This window comes from Mobula birostris, chromosome 8 (assembly GCF_030028105.1).
Source record: "Mobula birostris isolate sMobBir1 chromosome 8, sMobBir1.hap1, whole genome shotgun sequence".
NCBI classification, from domain to species: Eukaryota; Metazoa; Chordata; class Chondrichthyes; order Myliobatiformes; family Myliobatidae; genus Mobula; species Mobula birostris.
Genome location: NC_092377.1, coordinates 50,274,047 through 50,294,719, shown reverse-complemented (window position 1 = coordinate 50,294,719; position 20,673 = coordinate 50,274,047). Strand labels below are relative to the sequence as shown.

At 44.5% G+C, this 20,673-nt stretch overlaps 1 protein-coding gene across 1 annotated transcript in view; it reads left to right on the top strand.

The window, feature by feature from the left end:
* lpgat1 (lysophosphatidylglycerol acyltransferase 1) overlaps nucleotides 1-20,673 on the top strand; it is a 71,337-nt gene that overhangs the window by 45,016 nt on the left and 5,648 nt on the right. Inside the window, exon 8 of the mRNA XM_072265177.1 lies at nucleotides 14,069-14,175. Coding sequence (XP_072121278.1) covers nucleotides 14,069-14,175 — 107 coding nt within the window. The remainder of the gene's footprint in view (nucleotides 1-14,068; nucleotides 14,176-20,673) is intronic.

Genomic DNA, 20,673 nt, shown 5'->3' with positions numbered 1-20,673 from the left:
TTCTTTCAGCGTGTTGAGACTTTGCTACCAGAGGTGAGAACACATTAGACTGGGTTTATGCCAATGTTCCTGGTGCACACAAAGCTGTTCCCAGTTCTCACCTTGCATGGTCTGGCCACTTAGTTGTTCTGCTAATTCTGCATACGGCCTCTGATTAAATAAGTTAAATCAGTTAAAAAGGGAGATGAAGACCTGGACAGAAGGAGCAACCTCAGCATTACAAGACTGCTTTGAAAACAGACTGGTGCATGTTCAGGGATACGGCTACCTATGGCCATTGTGTTAATATCATTGAACATACACAATTTCTGACTGGTTATATAGAGAAATGCACTGAGGACGCCACAGTTGCTAAACACGTCTATGTGTTTTCTTTCTTTGTTAAATGTTCTTTTACTATTGCAAGACAATTCTACTTCAAGAACTTGGGGTACTTCAGGGATACGCCATCAGTGAGCTGCTCATTGATTGGAGGAGCGGGTCGGGGTGTCAGAGCAGCCGCAGACCGTGTTGCTGCCTGCTATGCATAGGCATCCATAGTGTGCAAAGGCAGTGTGCAGTATAACCGTGGGAGATTGTCTCAAACATTTCACTTGCGATCGCAAGACTCTATTGCACAGTGAAAACATAAGTTGCTGCAGGCCTGTTACCCTTGTCTGGTGGTGCATCAGATGACCTGGAAGCTGTGTAGCCTCAGCTGTAGTGAGGACTGGGCCCCAAGCCACAGACTTGCCTTACTGCTACAGACCAGGTGAGGAAACAGTGGAGCGTGGCATCCGTACTCGGCCTGTCCCGTCGATGCTACCGTCCTGTGTTTGACAGATGGAATGCGTGCGTCTGTGCACTGCCAGGAGACTGCAGGGCATGTCGCTGAGGGTCTTGGAATATGTATATTTTTTGTGTGATCATGCTTCTTTGCTCGCTATTTTGAATGTGCAATGTTTGTTTTCACACTGTTTACTGTATCTATTATGATTGAATGATAATTAAATTTGATCTGATTTTGTGAGGGTAAATCGGAAGCCATGGCTGACAGCAGAGGTCTGGGCATGGCTAAGGAGCAGATCGGTGATAAGGTCAGCAAGAGCTGCACTTTCCACACAATCAGGAAGGCAAAACAGGATTATTCACAGAAAATATGCAGCCATTTCTGTGACACTAGAGATATGAGGCAAATGTGGCTGGGCATTCAGACTATAACAGACTAAAAGTCCACCCTGCATGTCAACAGCAGTAACACTTCTCTTTCTGATAAGCTGAATGCCTCTTATGCTCAGTTTGATGCACGGAACGATGTGCCAACAAGGAAGGCCCTCTTCTCCCCCATCCCCGAGGACCAGGCACTCTGTCTGGCCACAGTTGATTGCCAGGGTCAATGCACATATAGCTGTGGGACCTGATAAAGTACCTGGTACCAGCCCAGTTAAGAGGTTCTATCAGACATCTCTTTGGAGCAGTCCACTTTCCGCTTGGGCTTCAAGGTAGACACCATCATCCCAGTGCTCAAGCGGGTGACGGTAATCTGCCGCAACAACTATCATCCATTGGCACTGACCTCAAAATACTGTAGTGCTGGTTATGGATTGCTTTAAATCCCATCAGTGCACTGATGATGCCATAACCTCTGCACTCCACTCTGTTCTATCCCACCTGGAAATTTGTACCTGAGGTGCTGAATTTGTACATGAGCTCCATTGCTCTTTATCGACCTTAGCTCAGCATGAAATACAATCGTCCCTCAGAAGCTGGTGGCTAAACTCTCCTCTTTGGGTCTCAGTACCTCTCGCTGTAACTAGATCCTGGACGACTTGACAGAAAGGCCACAGTCAGAAGCATCTCTAGCTGCATCGCGCTCACCGTCCACTCCCCCCCCCCCCCCCCCCCCCGCGGGCTGTATGCTCAGCTCGCTGCTGTTGGAGTGGCTGATGTATAACTGTACTGCTGGATCTAGTTCAAGCCCAATCATCAAGTTTACTGATGACACAAGTGGTTGGCCTCACCTGCGACGACGATGTGATGGCGTACAGAAAGGAGGTTGAGCAGCCGGTAAGGATGGTGTGAGCTCAGCAGCTTGAGTGTCAACGTGAACAAGACGAAAGAGATGATTGTGAACTTTGGAAAGGTGCAGGCTGACCACTCCTCAGAGCACATAGACGGATCATCCGTGGAGAGAGTAAGGATCACCAAGTTTCTGAGAGTGCACATGATGGATGATCTCACCTGGTCCCTCAACGCCACCTCTTCAGTCAAGAAAGCAGGGCAGCGTCTCCACTTCCCGAGAAAATTGAGGCAAATGTATCTCTCACTCTTCTTGCCCCATTCTAACCAACCTTTACAGGGGCACCTTTGAGAGTGTTCTGCCCAGCTACATCACCGTCTGGCACAGAAATTGTAAGGCACCTGACTGTAAATCCCTGGAAAGGTTTGCAAGGATCATCGGGGTCTCTCTTCCACCTATCAGAGATATTTAGCAGGAACACCTCATACACAGGGCCCTTAGCATTGTCAATGATGTCTCCCGTCCATCCCACAATCCCTTTGACCCCCTACCATCAGACGGGAGATGGGAAACAGCTTCTTCCTCCAGGCTGTAAGACTACTGAACTTCCTGCTACAACCCAGGTCTCATCATGCGTGAAAGGCCAGTACCTTTTAACTTGTTTTGCAAATGCTCCTTATTATTTATTAATTTACCAGTGGTAATATTACTTCAAATGTTACGTGTGTGAGGTGTATGTAATATGTTATGCACCTTGGTGTGAATGATGACAATAAACTTGAACTTTTCTGCTGTCACCTTTTGTTGTCTTGCACAAGAGGAATGGAGTTCCTCTTATCCCCAGCCCTACATATTATGAGGCCTCCACTTTTAATGGAGCATCCTTCATGATGCTGCCACTTTCAATGTGTTGCTGCACCTGAACACATTTCCCACTCCTTTCCCCTTTAAATATTCTCTCTTACTCGATCGTTTACTTGTGCATCTTTCCAGCACCCAATCCTCACGACACTTTCTATGTAATAGCAGGAGGTGCAATACCGCCATTTATCCCTTCCCTTCCCACCATCCAGGACCCAAAATATCCTGAGTCAGGGGTTTCCAACTTTTTTTTATGGCTCAGAGCCTTACCATTAACTGAGGATTCTGTGGACCCCAGGTTGGGAGCTCTTGTCCTAAGTGAACAATTCATCTGAGCATCCAATTTAAAGTAATACACATCAAAGTTGCTGGTGAACGCAGCAGGCCAGGCAGCATCTCTAGGAAGAGGTGCAGTCGACGTTTCAGGCCGAGACCCTTCGTCAGGACTAACTGAAGGAAGAGTGAGTAAGGGATTTGAAAGTTGGAGGGGGAGGGGGAGATCCAAAATGATAGGAGAAGACAGGAGGGGGAGGGATGGAGCCAAGAGCTGGACAGGTGATAGGCAAAAGGAGATACGAGAGGATTATGGGACAGGAGGTTCGGGAAGAAAGACAAGGGGGGGGGCGACCCAGAGGATGGGCAAGAGGTATATTCAGAGGGACAGAGGGAGAAAAAGGAGAGTGAGAGAAAGAATGTGTGCATAAAAATAAGTAACAGATGGGGTACGAGGGGGAGGTGGGGCCTAGCGGAAGTTAGAGAAGTCGATGTTCATGCCATCAGGTTGGAGGCTACCCAGACGAATATAAGGTGTTGTTCCTCCAACCTGAGTGTGGCTTCATATTTACAGTAGAGGAGGCCGTGGATAGACATGTCAGAATGGGATGTGGAATTAAAATGTGTGGCCACTGGGAGATCCTGCTTTCTCTGGCGGACAGAGCGTAGATGTTCAGCAAAGCAGTCTCCCAGTCTGTGTCGGGTCTCGCCAATATATAAAAGGCCACATCGGGAGCACCGGACGCAGTATATCACCCCAGTCGACTCACAGGTGAAGTGTTGCCTCACCTGGAAGGACTGTTTGGGGCCCTGAATGGTGGTAAGGGAGGAAGTGTAAGGGCATGTGTGGCACTTGTTCCGCTTACACGGATAAGTGCCAGGAGGGAGATCAGTGGGGAGGGATGGGAGGGACGAATGGACAAGGGAGTTGTGTAGGGAGCGATCCCTGCGGAATGCAGAGAGAGGGGGGGAGGGAAAGATGTGCTTAGTGGTGGGATCCCGTTGGAGGTGGTGGAAGTTACGGAGAATAATATGTTGGACCCGGAGGCTGGTGGGGTGGTAGGTGAGGACCAGGGGAACCCTATTCCTAGTGGGGTGGCGGGAGGATGGAGTGAGAGCAGATGTACGTGAAATGGGGGAGATGCGTTTAAGAGCAGAATTGATAGTGGAGGAAGGGAAGCCCCTTTCTTTAAAGAATGAAGACATCTCCCTCGTCCTAGAATGAAAAGCCTCATCCCGAGAGCAGATACTGCACCTCTTCCTAGAGATGCTGCCTGGCCTGCTGCGTTCACCAGCAACTTTGATGTGTGTTGCTTGAATTTCCAGCATCTGCAGAATTCCTGTTGTTGATCCAATTTAAAGTAGCAGTTTTAGATCCTACAATGTGGTCGGTAGGAGAAAACAAATGCAGTTTGGGTGGTTCTCTTGTGAAACTCCTCCATTCATTCAGTCAGCAGGAGTTCCTCTGAAGTTAATTCTCCATTCCATTCTCATTCAGTCTTGGTCTCTTGCACTATTCCATTGTTGCCCATCATAAGCTGAGAACTACACCTTATCTTCCATGGAGGACAGCCACATCCTTCAGGACTTAATGTTGAGTTCTGCAGTTTGAGATAACAAGTCTCAGGGCTGGCCAGCTTTTATAGAAGGTCAACCTTTTAACCCCTACCAAGACGGAAATGTCATTCTGTGAATGAATCTACTCTGGGCCAAAATTAACATCAACTTCATTTTGTCCACTCCACGACAGATTCTCCCAGAACTGCTGAGTATGTTTATCTTTTTTTAATTTCAGTTTTCCACCACTCCAGAATTAGTTTTGTTTCCACTCCACTTTGTGGCCATTAATTTCCAGAGCAGCATTTTCATTATTGTAATTTCTTCTGACTTTATTTCAGCCAAATCAAATAGCTCAAATGCCTCGAGCTCCATGCTTATGTTTTCGGATGAAGTTTAGAACATAGAACAGTGGAGGACTATCAGCCAACAATGACTTGCTGACCTTTTACCTGTTCTAACATCAGTCTAGCCTTTCTCTGCCATATTGCCCTCCATTTCTCTATCATTCATGTACCTACCTTAAGAGTTTCTTCAGTGACCCTGATGTATCTGCCTCTACCACCATCAACCCCTGGCAGGGCATTCCACGTCCTCATCACTCTTTTAAAAATAAAAACAAACACAGAAGTTTACTTCTCACATTCCCTCCTATACTTTCCTCCAATCACCTTAAAATTATGTCCCCTCATATTAGTAATTTCTGCCCTGGGGAAAAGTCTCTGGCTATCCATTCAATATATGCCTCTTATCATCTTGTACACCTCTATCAAATAATTTCTAATAGTCTTCTCTCCAGAGAGAAAAGATTTAGCTTGCTCAACCTATCCTCATAAGACACGCTCCTTAATCCAGGAAGCATTCTTGTAAACCTCCTCTGCACCCTCTCTAAAGCTTCCACATCCTCCCTATATTGAGACAATCAGAACTGAACACAATATTCCAAATGCTGTAAGGAGTTTTCTAGAGCTGCACCATTACCTTGTGGCTCAATCTCCCAACTATTGAAGGCCAGCAGCACACCATGTACCTTTTTAACCACCCTATCAACTTGCACGGCACGTTAAGGGGTATTTGAATGTGGTCCCCAAGATCCCTCTTCATCTCCAGTGACAAGAATCCTACCATTAACTCTGTATTCTACCTTCACATTCAACCTTCCAAAGTGAATTACTTCACACTTTTCTGGGTTGAACTCCTTCTGTCACCTCTTGACCCATCTCTGCATCCTGTCAATGCCTTTTCGTAACCTACAAAAACTTTCTACACTATCCACAACTCCTTCAACCTTTGTGTCAACTCATTCGCCCACCATTCCACTTCCTCATCCAAGTCATTTACAAAAAATCACGGAGCGCAAGGATCCCAGAACAGATCCCTGCAGAGCATCACTGGTCACTGACCTCCAAGCAGAATACACTCCACCCTTGTCTTTTATGGGCGAGCCAATTCTGTCTCTATGCACCCAAGGTTTCCTGGGTCCCATGTCTCCTGGCTTTCTGAATCGGCCTACTAAAGTCTATATGTATGAAGAGCAGTGCTCTGCCTTCATCAATGTGCTTTGTCATGTCCTCAAAGAATTCAATCGGCCTTGTGAGGCATGACCTGCCCCTCAGGGAAAAAAACCATGTTGACGATCTCAAATCAGACTGTGCTTCTCCAAATGCTTGTAAATCCAGTCTTCTCCAATAATTTGCCCACCACTGATTTAAGACTCACTGCTCCCTAATTTCCAGGGTTGTCTCTACACTTTGTATTGAACAAAGGAATAATATTTGCCACCCTCCAACCATCTGGTAATACTCCTGTGGCCAGTGAGGATGCAAAGATAATCACCATAGGCACAGCAATCTCTTGCCTGGTTTCCTGTAGTAACTCCAGGGTTGTGTCTGTCGTAAAGTTTTACAAAAGCTCCAGCACATCCTCTTTCCTAACATTGACATATTCCAGCATATCGGTCTGTTTTTCACTATCTTCACAAATGCCAGGGTCCCTCTCACTGGTGAATAATGAAGCAAAGCATTAGACACTAGACACTAGAATACTACAGCACAGTACAGGCCCTTCAGCCTTTGATGTTGTGCTGACCCATATATTCCTTTTTTTAAAAAAAGTTCTAAACCCACACTACCCCGTAACCCTCTATTTTTCTTTCATCCATGTGCCTGTCCAAGAGGCTCTTAAATACCCCTAATATTTTAGCCTCCACCACCATCCAGGTCATTCCAGGCACTCACAACCCTCTGTGTTTTAAAAGAAGACTAACTAACTTACCCCTGATATCTCCCCTAAACCGCTCCCTTAACTTTGTACGTGTGCCCTCTGGTGTTTGCTATTCGTGCCCTGGGAAACAGGTACTGGCTATCCACCCTATCTGTGCCTCTCATAATCTTGTAGACCTCTATCAAGTCCCCTCTCATCCTTCTATGCTCCAAAGAGAAAAATCCCACCTCTGCTAACCTTGCCTTATAAGACTTGTTTTCCAATCCAGGCAACATCCTGGTAAATCTCCTCTGCACCCTCTCCACGGACTCCACTTCCTTCCTATAATGAGGTGACCAGAACTGAAGACAATACTCTTTAAGTGTGGTCTCACCAGAGATTTGTAGAGTTGCAACATGACCTCTCTATTCTTGAACTCAATCCCCCTATTAATGAAGCCTAGCATCCCATAGGCCTTCTTAACTATCCTATCAACCTGTGCAGTGACCTTGAGGGATGTATGGATTTGAACCCAAGGTCCCTCTGTTCATCCACACTCTTAAGTAACCGACTGTTAACCCTGTACTCAGCCTTCTGGTTTGTCCTTCCAAAATGCATCAACTCACACTTATCCAGATTGAACTCCATCTGCCACTTTTCTGCCCAACTCTACATCTTGTCTATATCCTCTTGTAACTTTTGATAACCTACAGGTCCATCCACAACTCCTCCAATCTTCGTGTCGTGCGCAAATCTACTCTCCCATCCTTCAGCCTCTTCATCCAGGTCATTTATAAAAATCACAAAGATCCTTGTGGCACCCCACTAGTCACCGACCTCCAAGCAGAATACTTTCCTTCTACTACTACCCTCTGCCTTCTTCCGGTAAGCCAATTTTTTTTATCCAAACAGTCAAAGTTCCACTGATCCCATGCCTCATGACTTTCTGGATGAGTCTCTGGTGCGGGACCTTGTCAAATGCCTTGCTAAAATCCATGTAGACCACATATACCACCCTATCCTCGTCAATTTCTTTTGTTACCTCTTCAAAAAAACTCAATTAGGCTTGTGAGGCACGACCTTCCCTTCTCAAAGCCATGTTGACTATCCTTGAATAGACAGTACTTCTCCAAATACTCGTAGATCCTATCCTTAAGAATTCTTTCCAATAGTTGCAGACCACCGACGTAAGACTCGCTGGTCTATAGTTCCCAGGATTCTCCCTATTACCTTTTTTAAACAAGGGAACTATATTTGCCATTCTCCAATCCTCCAGCACCTCCCCTGCAGCCAAAGAGGATTCAAAGATCATAGCTACTGCTCCAGCAATCTCTTCTCTCACTTCCCACAGCAATCTGGGGTATATCACATCCGGCCCTGGGGACTTATCAATCTTGATGTTTTTAAGAAGATCCAATACTACTTCTTTCTTAATCTCCACTTCGTCCAGCACACAGGCCTGTTCTATTTTGACCTCACCCTGATCAAGGTCCTTTTCACTTGTGAATACTGAAGCAAAGTATTAATTTAGGACCTCCCCAACCTCCTCCACCTCCAGGCACATGTTGCCTTCTTCATCCTTTAGTGGCCCCACCTTCATTCTTGTCATCCTTCTGTTCTTCACATATACATAGAACACCTTGCGGTTCTCCTTAATCCTACATGCCAAGGCCTTCTCATGCCCCCTTCGAGCTCTCCTAAGTCCTTTCTTAAGCTTCTTCCTGGCTACCCTATATTTCTCATGAGCGCTTCCTGCTTCTTATATCTAACATATGCTTCCTTCTTCCTCTTGACGTGTTGCCTCATGTTTCGTCAGCCACGGTTCCCTTTTCCTACCATTTTTTCCTTGTCTCAGTGGGACAAACCTATCCTGAACCCAGCACAAGTGGTCCCCAAACTTCCTCCACATTACTTCTGTGCTTTCACCCTTGAACATCTGTTTCCAAATTTACTCTCGCTAGTCCCTGCCTCATACCTTCATGTTTAGCCCTTCCCCAGTTAAGCACTTCCCCATTTTGTCTGTTTTTATCCTTTTCCATAGCTATGCTGAACCTAATAGTCATAGTCATACTTTATTGATCCTGCGGGAAATTGGTTTTCATTACAGTTGCACCATAAATAATAAATAGTAATAAAACCATAAGTAGTTAAATATAAAGGGAATTGTGGTCACTCTCACCAAAATGCTCCTCCACCAAGAGGTCTGCCACCTGACCAGGATCATTACCCAGAACTAGATCCAGTATGGTCTCTCCTCTCGTCGGCTGGTCCACATACTGTGTCAGGAATCCTTCTTGAACATACCTGACAAATTCAGCCCCATCTATACCCCTTGCAGTCAGGAGGTGCCAGTCAATATGAGGGAAGTTGAAATCGCCCATAACTACAACCCTGTATTTCCTGCACCATTCTGAAATCTGCCTGCTTATCTGCTCCTCGGTGTCCCGAAGGCTATTTGGGAGCATATGGACTACTCCCAGCACAGTGATTGATCCCTTCCTATTTCTGACTTCCACCCACACTGACTCAGTGGTCACTCCCCCTGCAGCGTCCTCCCTTTCTATAGCCGTGATACTATCCCTGACCAGTATTGCAACTCTCCCCTCCCCTTTTCTACCTCCCATCCTATTCCTTTTAAAACACCTAAACCCCAGTTCCCGTATCAGTCAATCCTGCTCTTCCTCCAGCCAAGTTTCAGGAACAGCCACAACATCATAGTTGTAGTTCCACACACTGATCATGCTCTAAGTTCATCCCCTTTATTCCTTATACTCCTAGCGTTGAAATAGACACATTTCAACCTTCTAACTGGCTACATTTATGTTTTGTCCTCTGCCCGTCCGTCCTCACCAACTCAGAACACATCTAGTAACAGTGAATTCTATGTTACATCTCCGCAAGAAGGAATACTCTTTATGCCAAGGTGCTACATTGAATAAAATGCATATAATTCTGACCAGTGTTTTGCATCCAGCATTGCACTGTGTTTTGTTGAATAATTCTGTAGTCAGATTTTTTTTTTGAAAGATTGGCTTCTATATTATGATTTCCCTGTTAGGGCATGATTTTTGGTTAGTTTCAATGTTCATTAAGATGCATAACATACATGAGGGGAAAATAGCAGTGTGCTTATTCGTTACAATGCAGGAATGGCTAACCTGAAGCTCTACTTGGCGGATTCAAACATGGGGAGGAAGATTTCCACACTGCCCTGTCACAAGGAGGATTTCTGCACTGTCCTGTCACCATAAATGTGCATGAATTGGTTCCTGGATTTGCCGCAAAAAAAAAAAATCCACTAGACCTGAAAACAAATTTCTACACTATTCAAAAGTTTGAACTGTATAATTTATGCCTACTTTTTTTTAATGTTTAATATTTTCTTTCATCTGTTTAAGAATTTATTTGACTTTGTACTTGGGTTTTAACAGCTTAAAAAGAAAAACAATTGATTATGAATAAAATACAAACTGGACTTTGTTCAACATCACATTCAAGACTGAGGTCAGAATGACTCTCTCCATCTGTTTACATATTGAGTATTTTAGTTACCATAAAACACTTAATTCATTCCATTCAGTAATGAGAATTACGTGCGCTGAAGTTGAGAATTATAAATTGAGAAAATCCTTTGTAGACAATTAATTTTCTTATGGAGATAATGTTTATCTCATTATTTAACTGGTCTTGAAGCAGCAAAAAACAATGTCCAGGGTATTCCCATTAATAAAGTACTGTCTTGTATAATCTTACTATGAAATTGAGCGCTTCACTTAGATCCTCTTGCCATTGTGACTTCAGTTTAAAATGCCTGCCGTCAGTATGGAGATGCAGCAGGTGGTGCTGCTGACTTGTAGCACATGGGGCCTGGGTTCACTACTGAATTTGGCACTTACATGAATAACGTACACATCCCACATTCTGAAGGTGTACTGATGAGTTAATTAACCTCTGTAAAATGCCACCTAGTGCAGGTAATAACAAAAAAGACAAGAAATTGTTGGGTGTGTGAGAGTGACTTAAATTGCAGAATTACCAATTAAATGTAAAGGGGAAGTGAGACGGGCACGATTGCTCTGCTGGGAGCCAGAAAATGGACCAGATGGATTGAATGGCATAGTCACAATTGGTTACGTTTGTAGAATCATACAGTACAGTGTGAACATCACCAATAGCCTGCTTTAGTCAAACCAACCTACGGTCAAGGAAACTCACCATTGCCTCTGCTTCCTCAGAAAGCTAAAGAAATTGGGCATGCCCTCCTCAACCCTTACCAGTGCACTATGGGAAGCATTCTATCTTGATACATAACTGCTTGGTATGGTAGCTACTGCACACGTGACTACAAGAAACTGCAGAGCTGACAACACAGCTCAGCACAGCACATCATAGAAATCAGCCTGCCCTCCATGGACTTCTTGCTGCCTCGGTAAAGCAGGCAGAATAATCAAAGGCCCCATCCACCCCAAACGCTTTCTCATCATGTACCACCAGGTTCAAGGGCAGCTTCTACCCCACTGTTATAAGACTGTTAAATGGTTCCCCAGTATGATAAGTTGGGTTCGTGACTTTACCAACCTCCCTTGTTATGATCTTGCGCCATTTTGTTTACCTGTACTGTACTTTCTCTGTAGCTGTTGCGCTTTATTCCACATTGTTTTACCTTGCTGTACCTCAGTGCAGGGTGTCATGATCTGATCTGTATGAGCGGTATGTAAAACAAGCTTCTCACTGTGTCTCGGTACATCTACCAATACTAAATCAGTAAAGATATCAAAAGGGTTCCTTTGGCCCACCATTTCCATGCCAACCAATTTTCTAATCTGTACCAATCCTATTGTCTTGCATTTGGCCCTGGATCCCTAACTAAGTACCTGTCCAAATTTAATTTGTAATTCTACTTGCTTCTACCACTTCTGGCAGCTCGTCAGCACCCTCTATGTAGAAAAATGTACTCATCAGATCTCTTTTAAATTTTTCCCCTCTCACCCTGAACCTATGCCTTCTAATTCTAAACTATCTCTGGGGAGATCTCTATTCTATCTGTTCTCCCCTCTGCCCTATAATTTTGTGAACCCACCTTCAATTTCCTATTTTCCAGTGAGAATAAGCTCAACCTATCGACCCTTTCCTTGTGGGTACCTGCCCACTAAATCCCCAAGGATTGTAATTCCCCAGCACTGAAACCAGATGATAAATTACCTGTTGTCCCATCGGTACTGTGTCATATTCAGTCTCTACAGTTACTGCTCTCCTTTCCTCCTCTAGGCCATCTTCCATGCGCTTGTTTGTAGCTGGAACCTGTAGTGGCGGCGTCGCTTACAGTCGCTGCTCTGGAATCCCACAGAGCTTTATCCTTTGCATCAATGTTTCTCAGAATCAGAATCGGGTTTAATATCATCGGCATAGGTCGTGAAATTTGTAGTTTTCTCTATTTCTCTTGATGCTGCCATGGTCTCATATCTTTTATTCCACCTTTTCCTATTGCACAACTATGGCATTTTTTCCCCTCTGCCATCTGGTTTCTGAATGGGCATTGAACCATGAACACTGCCACTACCTCACTACTTTCTTATTTCTAATCTTTTGCACTGCTTATTTAATTTAACTATTTTAGACATATATAATATATATGTATATATATATATATATATATGTAAAATACACACATTTTAATCCAGTTTTCTCTCTATTATTTTGTATTGTACTGCTGCCGTAACGTTAACAAATTTCACAACGTGCCAATGATACTGAATCTGATTCTGATTCTGATTCATTCTTTTGCACTCAATGCTATATTTATTATTACCATCTTTATTCTAAGCCATACTTAAGCAAGAAATTTCATTGCACTCTGAGTTACATACTGACTACCCTTTGGTAACTTGAGAGACCAGATTTCGTATGTATGCTGATGACATCCAACTCTGACACTCTCCCATCCCTCATCAGCTCTTTCCTCTCTCTGTTTTCAGATGGTTTGTCTCATATCCATTCCCGGATCGATCCTCATTTTTATGGAGCTAAAAATGAGCACCACCGTTTTGGTTATTAGCATAGAAAACAATGCTTTCAATTCCATTCTCAGCCACATTTTGGATTCATGCACGTCGCACGCTAGTGTCTTTTTGATCGCAAGCCACAGTTCCAATATGCAGCTTTTTCATAAAAAAGGCTGGTACTTCTCCTTTTGTGGTTGTCATGCTATCTCTGATTCGGTTTGTTTTTACCAGCCACTTCATCTTTTGGCTTGAGTACCACCATGTGATAATATTAGTGCATCTGACATGTTTTGGGACTATGTGTAAAGTCCTTTATCAATTCACCTTCTCTCTGTTCCACTCACTCCCCCCCCACACAAAACAGTCTTCAACACAGCAGTTTTGCGAAGTGTTAATCTGCTAATTATTCACAAATACAGGTTTTTTATTCATTGTATGATTATAGTGTTTTTTATTAAATCATTCCTGATATTCCGACAATGAGGTTGGACAGATAATTCAGGGATTGTATCCTGTGATTAAGACTGGGAATAGATGGTTATAAATTGGGTGGCATGTTAGCAAAGTGGTTACTGTAATGCTTTACAGCATCAGCTGTAAGACTGGAGTTCAGTTCCCTTAAGGAATTTGTACATTTTTCCTGTGACTGCATGAGTTTTATCCAGGTTCTCCGGTTTCCTCCCACACTCTAAAAGTGTACAGGTTAGGGTTAGTCTGACGTAGGCTTGCAGTGTTGACGTCGGGAACATGGCAATATTTGTGGACTGCCCCCAGCATATCTCAAACTGTGTTGGACATTGATGCAAACAACACATTTCACTCTATGTTTTGATGTTCATATGACAAATAAAGCTAAGCTTTGAATATGGCCTGGTGATGCTGCTGTTGTATGAGATAATATCATTACCTTGAACTCAGAATACAGTGAATTAATATTGATACCAGAAGTTGATGGTGGGGACGCAACAGCCTTTCCATTAAAACTGGGAAAATGTTTGAGATTTTTCTTATTTCTTGTTCTGGGAGCACACATTCTGGGGTCTGCTTGTTTATTGCAGGAGGAATGCCATTACATTGGTCTCATATAATTGCAGTTGTAAAAAGAAATACCTGTGTTACTTTTGCTTCTTGTTAGTAAAGAGCAATCTGCCAACCTTTTTTTTTTCTCCTACAGGATCTATCCTATTAAAGATGTTCCTGTAGAGAGTGAGGCACTTACCAGCTGGCTCTATCAACGATTTGTAGAAAAAGAGGAACTCCTGGCACACTTTTATGAAACAGGTAAGGTGTTCTCAGTTACTCCAGAAGTTTAAGTTTGATTTTTTCTTGAGGCATGAATTCCTTACAGCTAGACCGTCAAGACTAGGCATAATTAGTTGTCCTTTCCTGCACCTTCTAATATTCCTTATGTGGAATAGGAACTTGACATAGAATTCCCTGCTCTGGCAAGGCTTTTATATTCAACATTATATTGTTGTTGCTGCATAACCAAAGCACTCATTGTCGTACAGACAATTTGTAGACTTGGACCTGGCTCCGTTAGTTTTAGCAAGCACCCCTGCACACAGTTTTTACATCTTCCAGTCGCAAACATTACTTAACCACATTAAAGGTGATCAACATGCAGAACCATTATCCAAAACTTGCTTATTCCATCTGGTCTTAAAGGTTCAGCTTCTCACTGAATCTTGTTGCTATTATAAAAACAAGGAAGACAGCAACTTTCCTTCTGTAATTTATAGTACTCCATGTGAACTACATTGAATACTGAGGTTTTAAATACTGCTGCTGTTAAAGTTATTTTACTTGCATCTTCTGGAACAAAAACACATACCTTGACTTTGATTTTAATGAATTTGCTGGATGAAGATGTCACCAACAAAGGTGCCATTTCATTGCTCATACCTGAATTCCCTTGAGGAGATGGAGGTGAACTGCCTCTTGAATTATAGCAGTCTTTTTAGTGAAAATACCCCCAAAGTGGTACAGAGATCAAAGATTAGATCCAATACTAATTAATGAGCAGCCGTAGGTTGCCAAGACAAGAGGTGTACACCTTGGGGGAGAGCCTGATGGAGATGATATGCCTGTGTCTCTGCTACCTAGACTTCTTGGGAGGAAGAGGTTGTGGGTAGTGAGCTGCTTGTGAACGAACTGAACTGCTTAGTGTACACTATAGTCAAGATGTACTCATGGTGGAGAGAGTGAATGTTTAGGATAGAGTTCCTAAACATTATTGGAGCTAGGAAAGTGGATAGTATTCCATCAAGTTTCTCATTTGTGCCTTGTACTTGATGTGGGAGTTAAGGATGAGCAACGTGCTGTGGGAAACACAATCCCTAATCCCTGTTGCAGTCACAATTAAGTTTATGGTCAACGATGCCTTCCCTAGGAACTTGGGAATATTAGTGCCCTTGTCAAGTGTAGGTTTTGGATTTCCTTGTCAGAGATGGTTATTGCCTGGAAATTCTGTGGCGTGATTACAATTTTTCAGTCCATACTTGGATGTTGCTAAGATTTTGCAGTCTGCAGTCATACATTCTCCATCTTATAGTCATAGTCATACTTTATTGATCCCGGAGGAAATTGGTTTTCGTTACAGTTGCACCATAAATAATAAATAGTAATAGAACCGTAAATAGTTAAATAGTAATATGTAAATTATGCCAGTAAATTATGAAATAAATCCAGGACCAGCCTATCAGCTCAGGGTGTCTGACCCTCCAAGGGAGGAGTTGTAAAGTTTGATGGCCACAGGCAGGAATGACTTCCTATGATGCTCTGTGCTGCATCTCGGAGGAATGAGTCTCTGGCTGAATGTACTCCTGTGCCCACCCAGTACGTTATGTAGTGGATGGGAGACATTGACCAAGATGGCATGCAACTTGGACAGCATCCTCTTTTCAGACACCACCGTCAGAGAGTTCAGTTCCATCCCCACAACATCACTGGCCTTACAAATGAGTTTGTTGATTCTGTTGGTGTCTGCTACCCTCAGCCTGCTGCCCAGCACACAACAGCAAACATGATAGCACTGGCCACCACAGGCTCGTAGAACATCCTCAGCATCGTCCGGCAGATGTTAAAGGACCTCAGTCTCCTCAGGGAATAGAGACGGCTCTGACCCTTCTTGTAGACAGCCTCAGTGTTCTTTGACCAGTCCAGTTTATAGTCAACTCGTATCCCCAGGTATTTGTAATCCTCCACCATGTCCACACTGACCCCCTGGATGGAAACAGGGGTCACCGGTACCTTAGCTCTCCTCAGGTCTACTACCAGCTCCTTAGTCTTTTTCACATTAAGCTGCAGATAATTCTGCTCACACAATGTGACAAAGTTTCCTACCATAGCCCTGTACTCAGCCTCATCTCCCTTGCTGATGCATCCAACTATGGCAGAGTCATCCGAAAACTTCTGAAGATGACAAGACTCTGTGCAGTAGTTGAAGTCCGAGGTGTAAATGGTGAAGAGAATGGGAGACAAGACAGTCCCCTGTGGAGCCCCAGTGCTGCTGATCACTCTGCCGGACACACAGTGTTGCAAGCACACGTACTGTGGTCTGCCAGTCAGGTAATCAAGAATCCATGATACCAGGGAAGCATCCACCTGCATCGCTGTCAGCTTCTCCCCCAGCAGAGCAGGGTGGATGGTGTTGAACGCACTGGAGAAGTCAAAAAACATGACCCTCACAGTGCTCGCTGGCTTGTCCAGGTGGGCGTAGACACGGTTCAGCAGGTAGACAATAGCATCCTCAACTCCTAGTCGGGGCTGGTAGGCGAACTGGAGGGGATCTAAGTGTGGCCTGACCATAGGCCGGAGCAGCTCCAGAACAAGTCTCTCCAGGGTCTTCATGATGTGGGAGGTCAATGCCACCGGTCTGTAGTCATTGAGGCCGCTGGGGCGCGGCGTCTTCGGCACAGGGACGAGGCAGGACGTCTTCCACAGTACAGGAACCCTCCGGAGCCTCAGGCTCAGGTTGAATACATGGCGAAGTACTCCACATAGCTGAGGGGCACAGGCTTTGAGCACCCTGGTACTGACACCATCCGGTTCTGCAGCCTTGCTTGGGTTGAGACGTTTCAGCTGTCTTCTCACCTGAGAAAATGTGAATGAAATCTGGTGTTACACAGTCACCAGTTACTGTCTCTCTTTCTGACCTTACAATGAAAGAAAACCCTTTACTAAAGCACTTGCAGGACTTGGGCCTAGGATATTTCTCACATGCCTGACTGCAGCGTTGTCCCAAGCATGGGATCAGTGACCTCCAGTCGGCATTTTTGGATGCTCTATAAAATGTCTTCCCTTCAAAACCCATTGATTTCATTTCTAACAGCAAGGTTTGATGCCACACGTTGTCAAATACTGCCTGGACATCATACACAGCCACTTTCCCCTCCACCTCTGGAGTTCCACCCTCTGGTCCATATTCGGACTCTTACTGAAATGAGGAATGGAGTAAAATGCAAAAACAGAAACAAAGCTTCATATTAATGATCAGGTTATTGGTGAGTTTTCTCCTTTGGCATCTCCTCACAACTTGCTTCACACTGGATTTGTGAATGCTGAGACCAGAGAGGGGACCCCTGGCTCACTCACCGATGGGGTGGGAAGGGAGTGCAGCTTTGTGAGGTTGTGTGGTACTTGGGTCAGAGGTTCTCAACACTGTGCTGGTGTCGCATTTCTTCAGGGATACCTTCAGCATGATTTTGAATCTTTTCCTCTGACCACGTGGATATTCTCTTTCATGGGAGAAACTGGAATAGAGAGACCCTGTTTCTAGAATCTTGTGTCAGGCAAGTGTGTAGAATAGCCTGTCCACTATAGCACACTGAGTGTAACTAGAGCCTAAGTGCTGGGGATCTTGATCTGGGAAAGGACATAGATGTTAGTTTGCTTATCCTTCCAAATGAACCAAAGATTAGACACTAGAATACTACAGCACAGTACAGGTCCTTCGGCCTTCGATGTTGTGCCGACCCATATATTCCTTTTTTTAAAAAAAGTTCTAAACCCACACTACCCCGTAACCCTCTATTTTTCTTTCATCCATGTGCCTGTCCAAGAGGCTCTTAAATACCCCTAATGTTTTAGCCTCCACCACCATCCCTGGCAAGTCATTCCAGGCACCCACAACCCTCTGTGCAAAAAAAACTTACCCCTGATGTCTCCCCTAAACTTCCCTCCCTTAACTTTGTACATGTGCCCTCTGGTGTTTGCTATTCGTGCCCTGGGAAACAGGTACTGGCTATCCACCCTATCTATGCCTCTCATAATCTTGTAGACCTCTATCAAGTCCCCTCTCATTCTTCTACGTTCCAAAGAGAAAAGTCCCAGCTCCTGCTAACCTTGCCTCATAAGACTTGTTTTCCAATCCAGGCAACATCCTGGTAAATCTCCTCTGCGCCCTCTCCATAGCTTCCACATCCTTCCTATAATGAGGTGACCAGAACTGAAGACAATACTCTTAAGTGTGGTCTCACCAGAGATTTGTAGAGTTGCAACATGACCTCTCTACTCTTGAACTCAGTCCTCCTATTAATGAAGCCTAGCATCCCATAAGCCTTCTTAACTACCCTATCAACCTGTGCAGCGACCTTGAGGGATGTATGGATTTGAACCCCAAGGTCCCTCTGTTCATCCACACTCTTAAGTAACCGACCGTTAACCCTGTACTCAGCCTTCTGGTTTGTCCTTCCAAAATGCATCAACTCACACTTATCTGGATTGAACTCCATCTGCCACTTTTCTGCCCAACTCTACATCCTGTCTATATCCTTTTGTAACTTTCGACAACCTATAGCTCCATCCAATCTTCGTGTCGTGCGCAAACCTACTCTCCCATCCTTCCACCTCTTCACCCAGGTCATTTATAAAAATCACAAAGAGCAGGTGTCCCAGGATAGATCCTTGCGGCACTCCACTAGTCACCGACCTCCAGGAAGAATACTTTTTTCCTTCCACTACTACCCTCTGCTTTCTTCCTGTAACCCAGTTTTTTTTTATCCAAACAGCCAAGGTTCCATTGATCCCATGCCTCATGACTTTCTGGATGAGTCTGTCGTAGGGGACCTTGTCAAATGCCTTGCTAAAATCCATTTAGACCACATCTACCACCGTATCCTCATCAATTTCTTTTGTTACCTCTTCAAAAACTCAAGTAGGCTCGGGAGGCACAACCTTCCCTTCACAAAGCCATGTTGACTATCCTTGAGTAGACTGTACTTCTCCAAATGCTCGTAGATCCTATCCTTAAGGATCCTTTCCAATAGTTTGCAGACCACCAACGTAAGACTCGCCGGTCTATAGTTCCCAGGATTCTCCCTATTACCTTTTTTAAACAAGGGAACTACATTTACCATTCTCCAATCCTCCGGCACCTCCTCTGCAGCCAAAGAGGATTCAAAGATCATAGCTACTGCTCCAGCGATCTCTTCTCTCACTTCCTTGGGTAACCTGGGGTATATCACGTCCGGCCCTGGGGACTTATCAATCTTGATGTTTTTAAGAAGATCCAACACTTCTTCTTCCTTAATCTCCACATTGTCCAGCACACAGGCCTGTTCTATTTCGACCTCACCCTGATCAAGGTCCTTTTCAACTTTGCAGCTCCTCCCATGGAAGGTCAGACATCCTGAGCCAATAGGCTGGTGCTGGACTTATTTCCATCTGGCATAGTTTGCATATTGTTGTTTGATTGTTTGTGGTTTTTGTATTTCTATGTTTATGCTCTATTCTTGGTTGGTGCAGCTGTAACGAAACTCAATTTCCCTCAGGATCAATAAATTGTGTCTTTTCACTTGTGAATACTGAAGCAAAGTATTCATTTAGGACCTCCCCAACCTCCTCCTCCTCCAGGCACATGTGGCCTTCTTCATCCTTTAGTGGCCCCACCTTCATTCTTGTCATCCTTCTGTTCTTCACATACACATAGAACACCTTGCGGTTCTCCTTAATCCTACATGCCAAGGCCTTCTCATGCCCCCTTCGAGCTCTCCTAAGTCCTTTCTTAAGCTTCTTCCTGCCTACCGTATATCTCTCATGAGCCCCTCCTGCTTCCTGCTTCTTATATCTAACATATGCTTCCTTCTTCCTCTTGACGAGTTGCCTCACGTGTTTCGTCAGCCACGGTTCCCTTTCTTCCTTGTCTCAGTGGGACAAACCTATCCTGAACCTCGTACAAGTGGTCCCTAAACTTCCTCCACATTACTTCTGTGCTTTCACCCTTGAACATCTGTTTCCAATTTACTCTCGCTAGTTCCTGCCTCATACCTTCATAGTTAGCCCTTCCCCAGTTAAGCACTTCCCCATTTTCTGTTTTTGTCCTTTTCCATAGCTATGCTGAAGCTAAGGGAGTTGTGGTCACTCTCACCAAAATGCTCCCCCACCAAGAGGTCTGCCACCTGACCAGGATCATTACCCAGAACTAGATCCAGTATGGCCTCTCCTCTCATTAGCCAGTCCACATACTGTGTCAGGAATCCTTCTTGAACACACCTGACAAATTCAGCCCCATCTATCCCCCTTGCAGTCAGGAGGTGCCAGTCAATATGAGGGAAGTTGAAATCACCCATAACTACAACCCTGTATTTCCTGCACCATTCTGAAATCTGCCTGCTTATCTGCTCCTCGGTGTCCCGAGGGCTATTTGGGGGCCTATGGACTACTCCCAGCACAGTGATTGATCCCTTCCTATTTCTGACTTCCACCCACACTGACTCAGTGAACACACCCTCTGCAGCGTCCTCCCTTTTTATAGCCGTGATACTATCTCTGACCAGT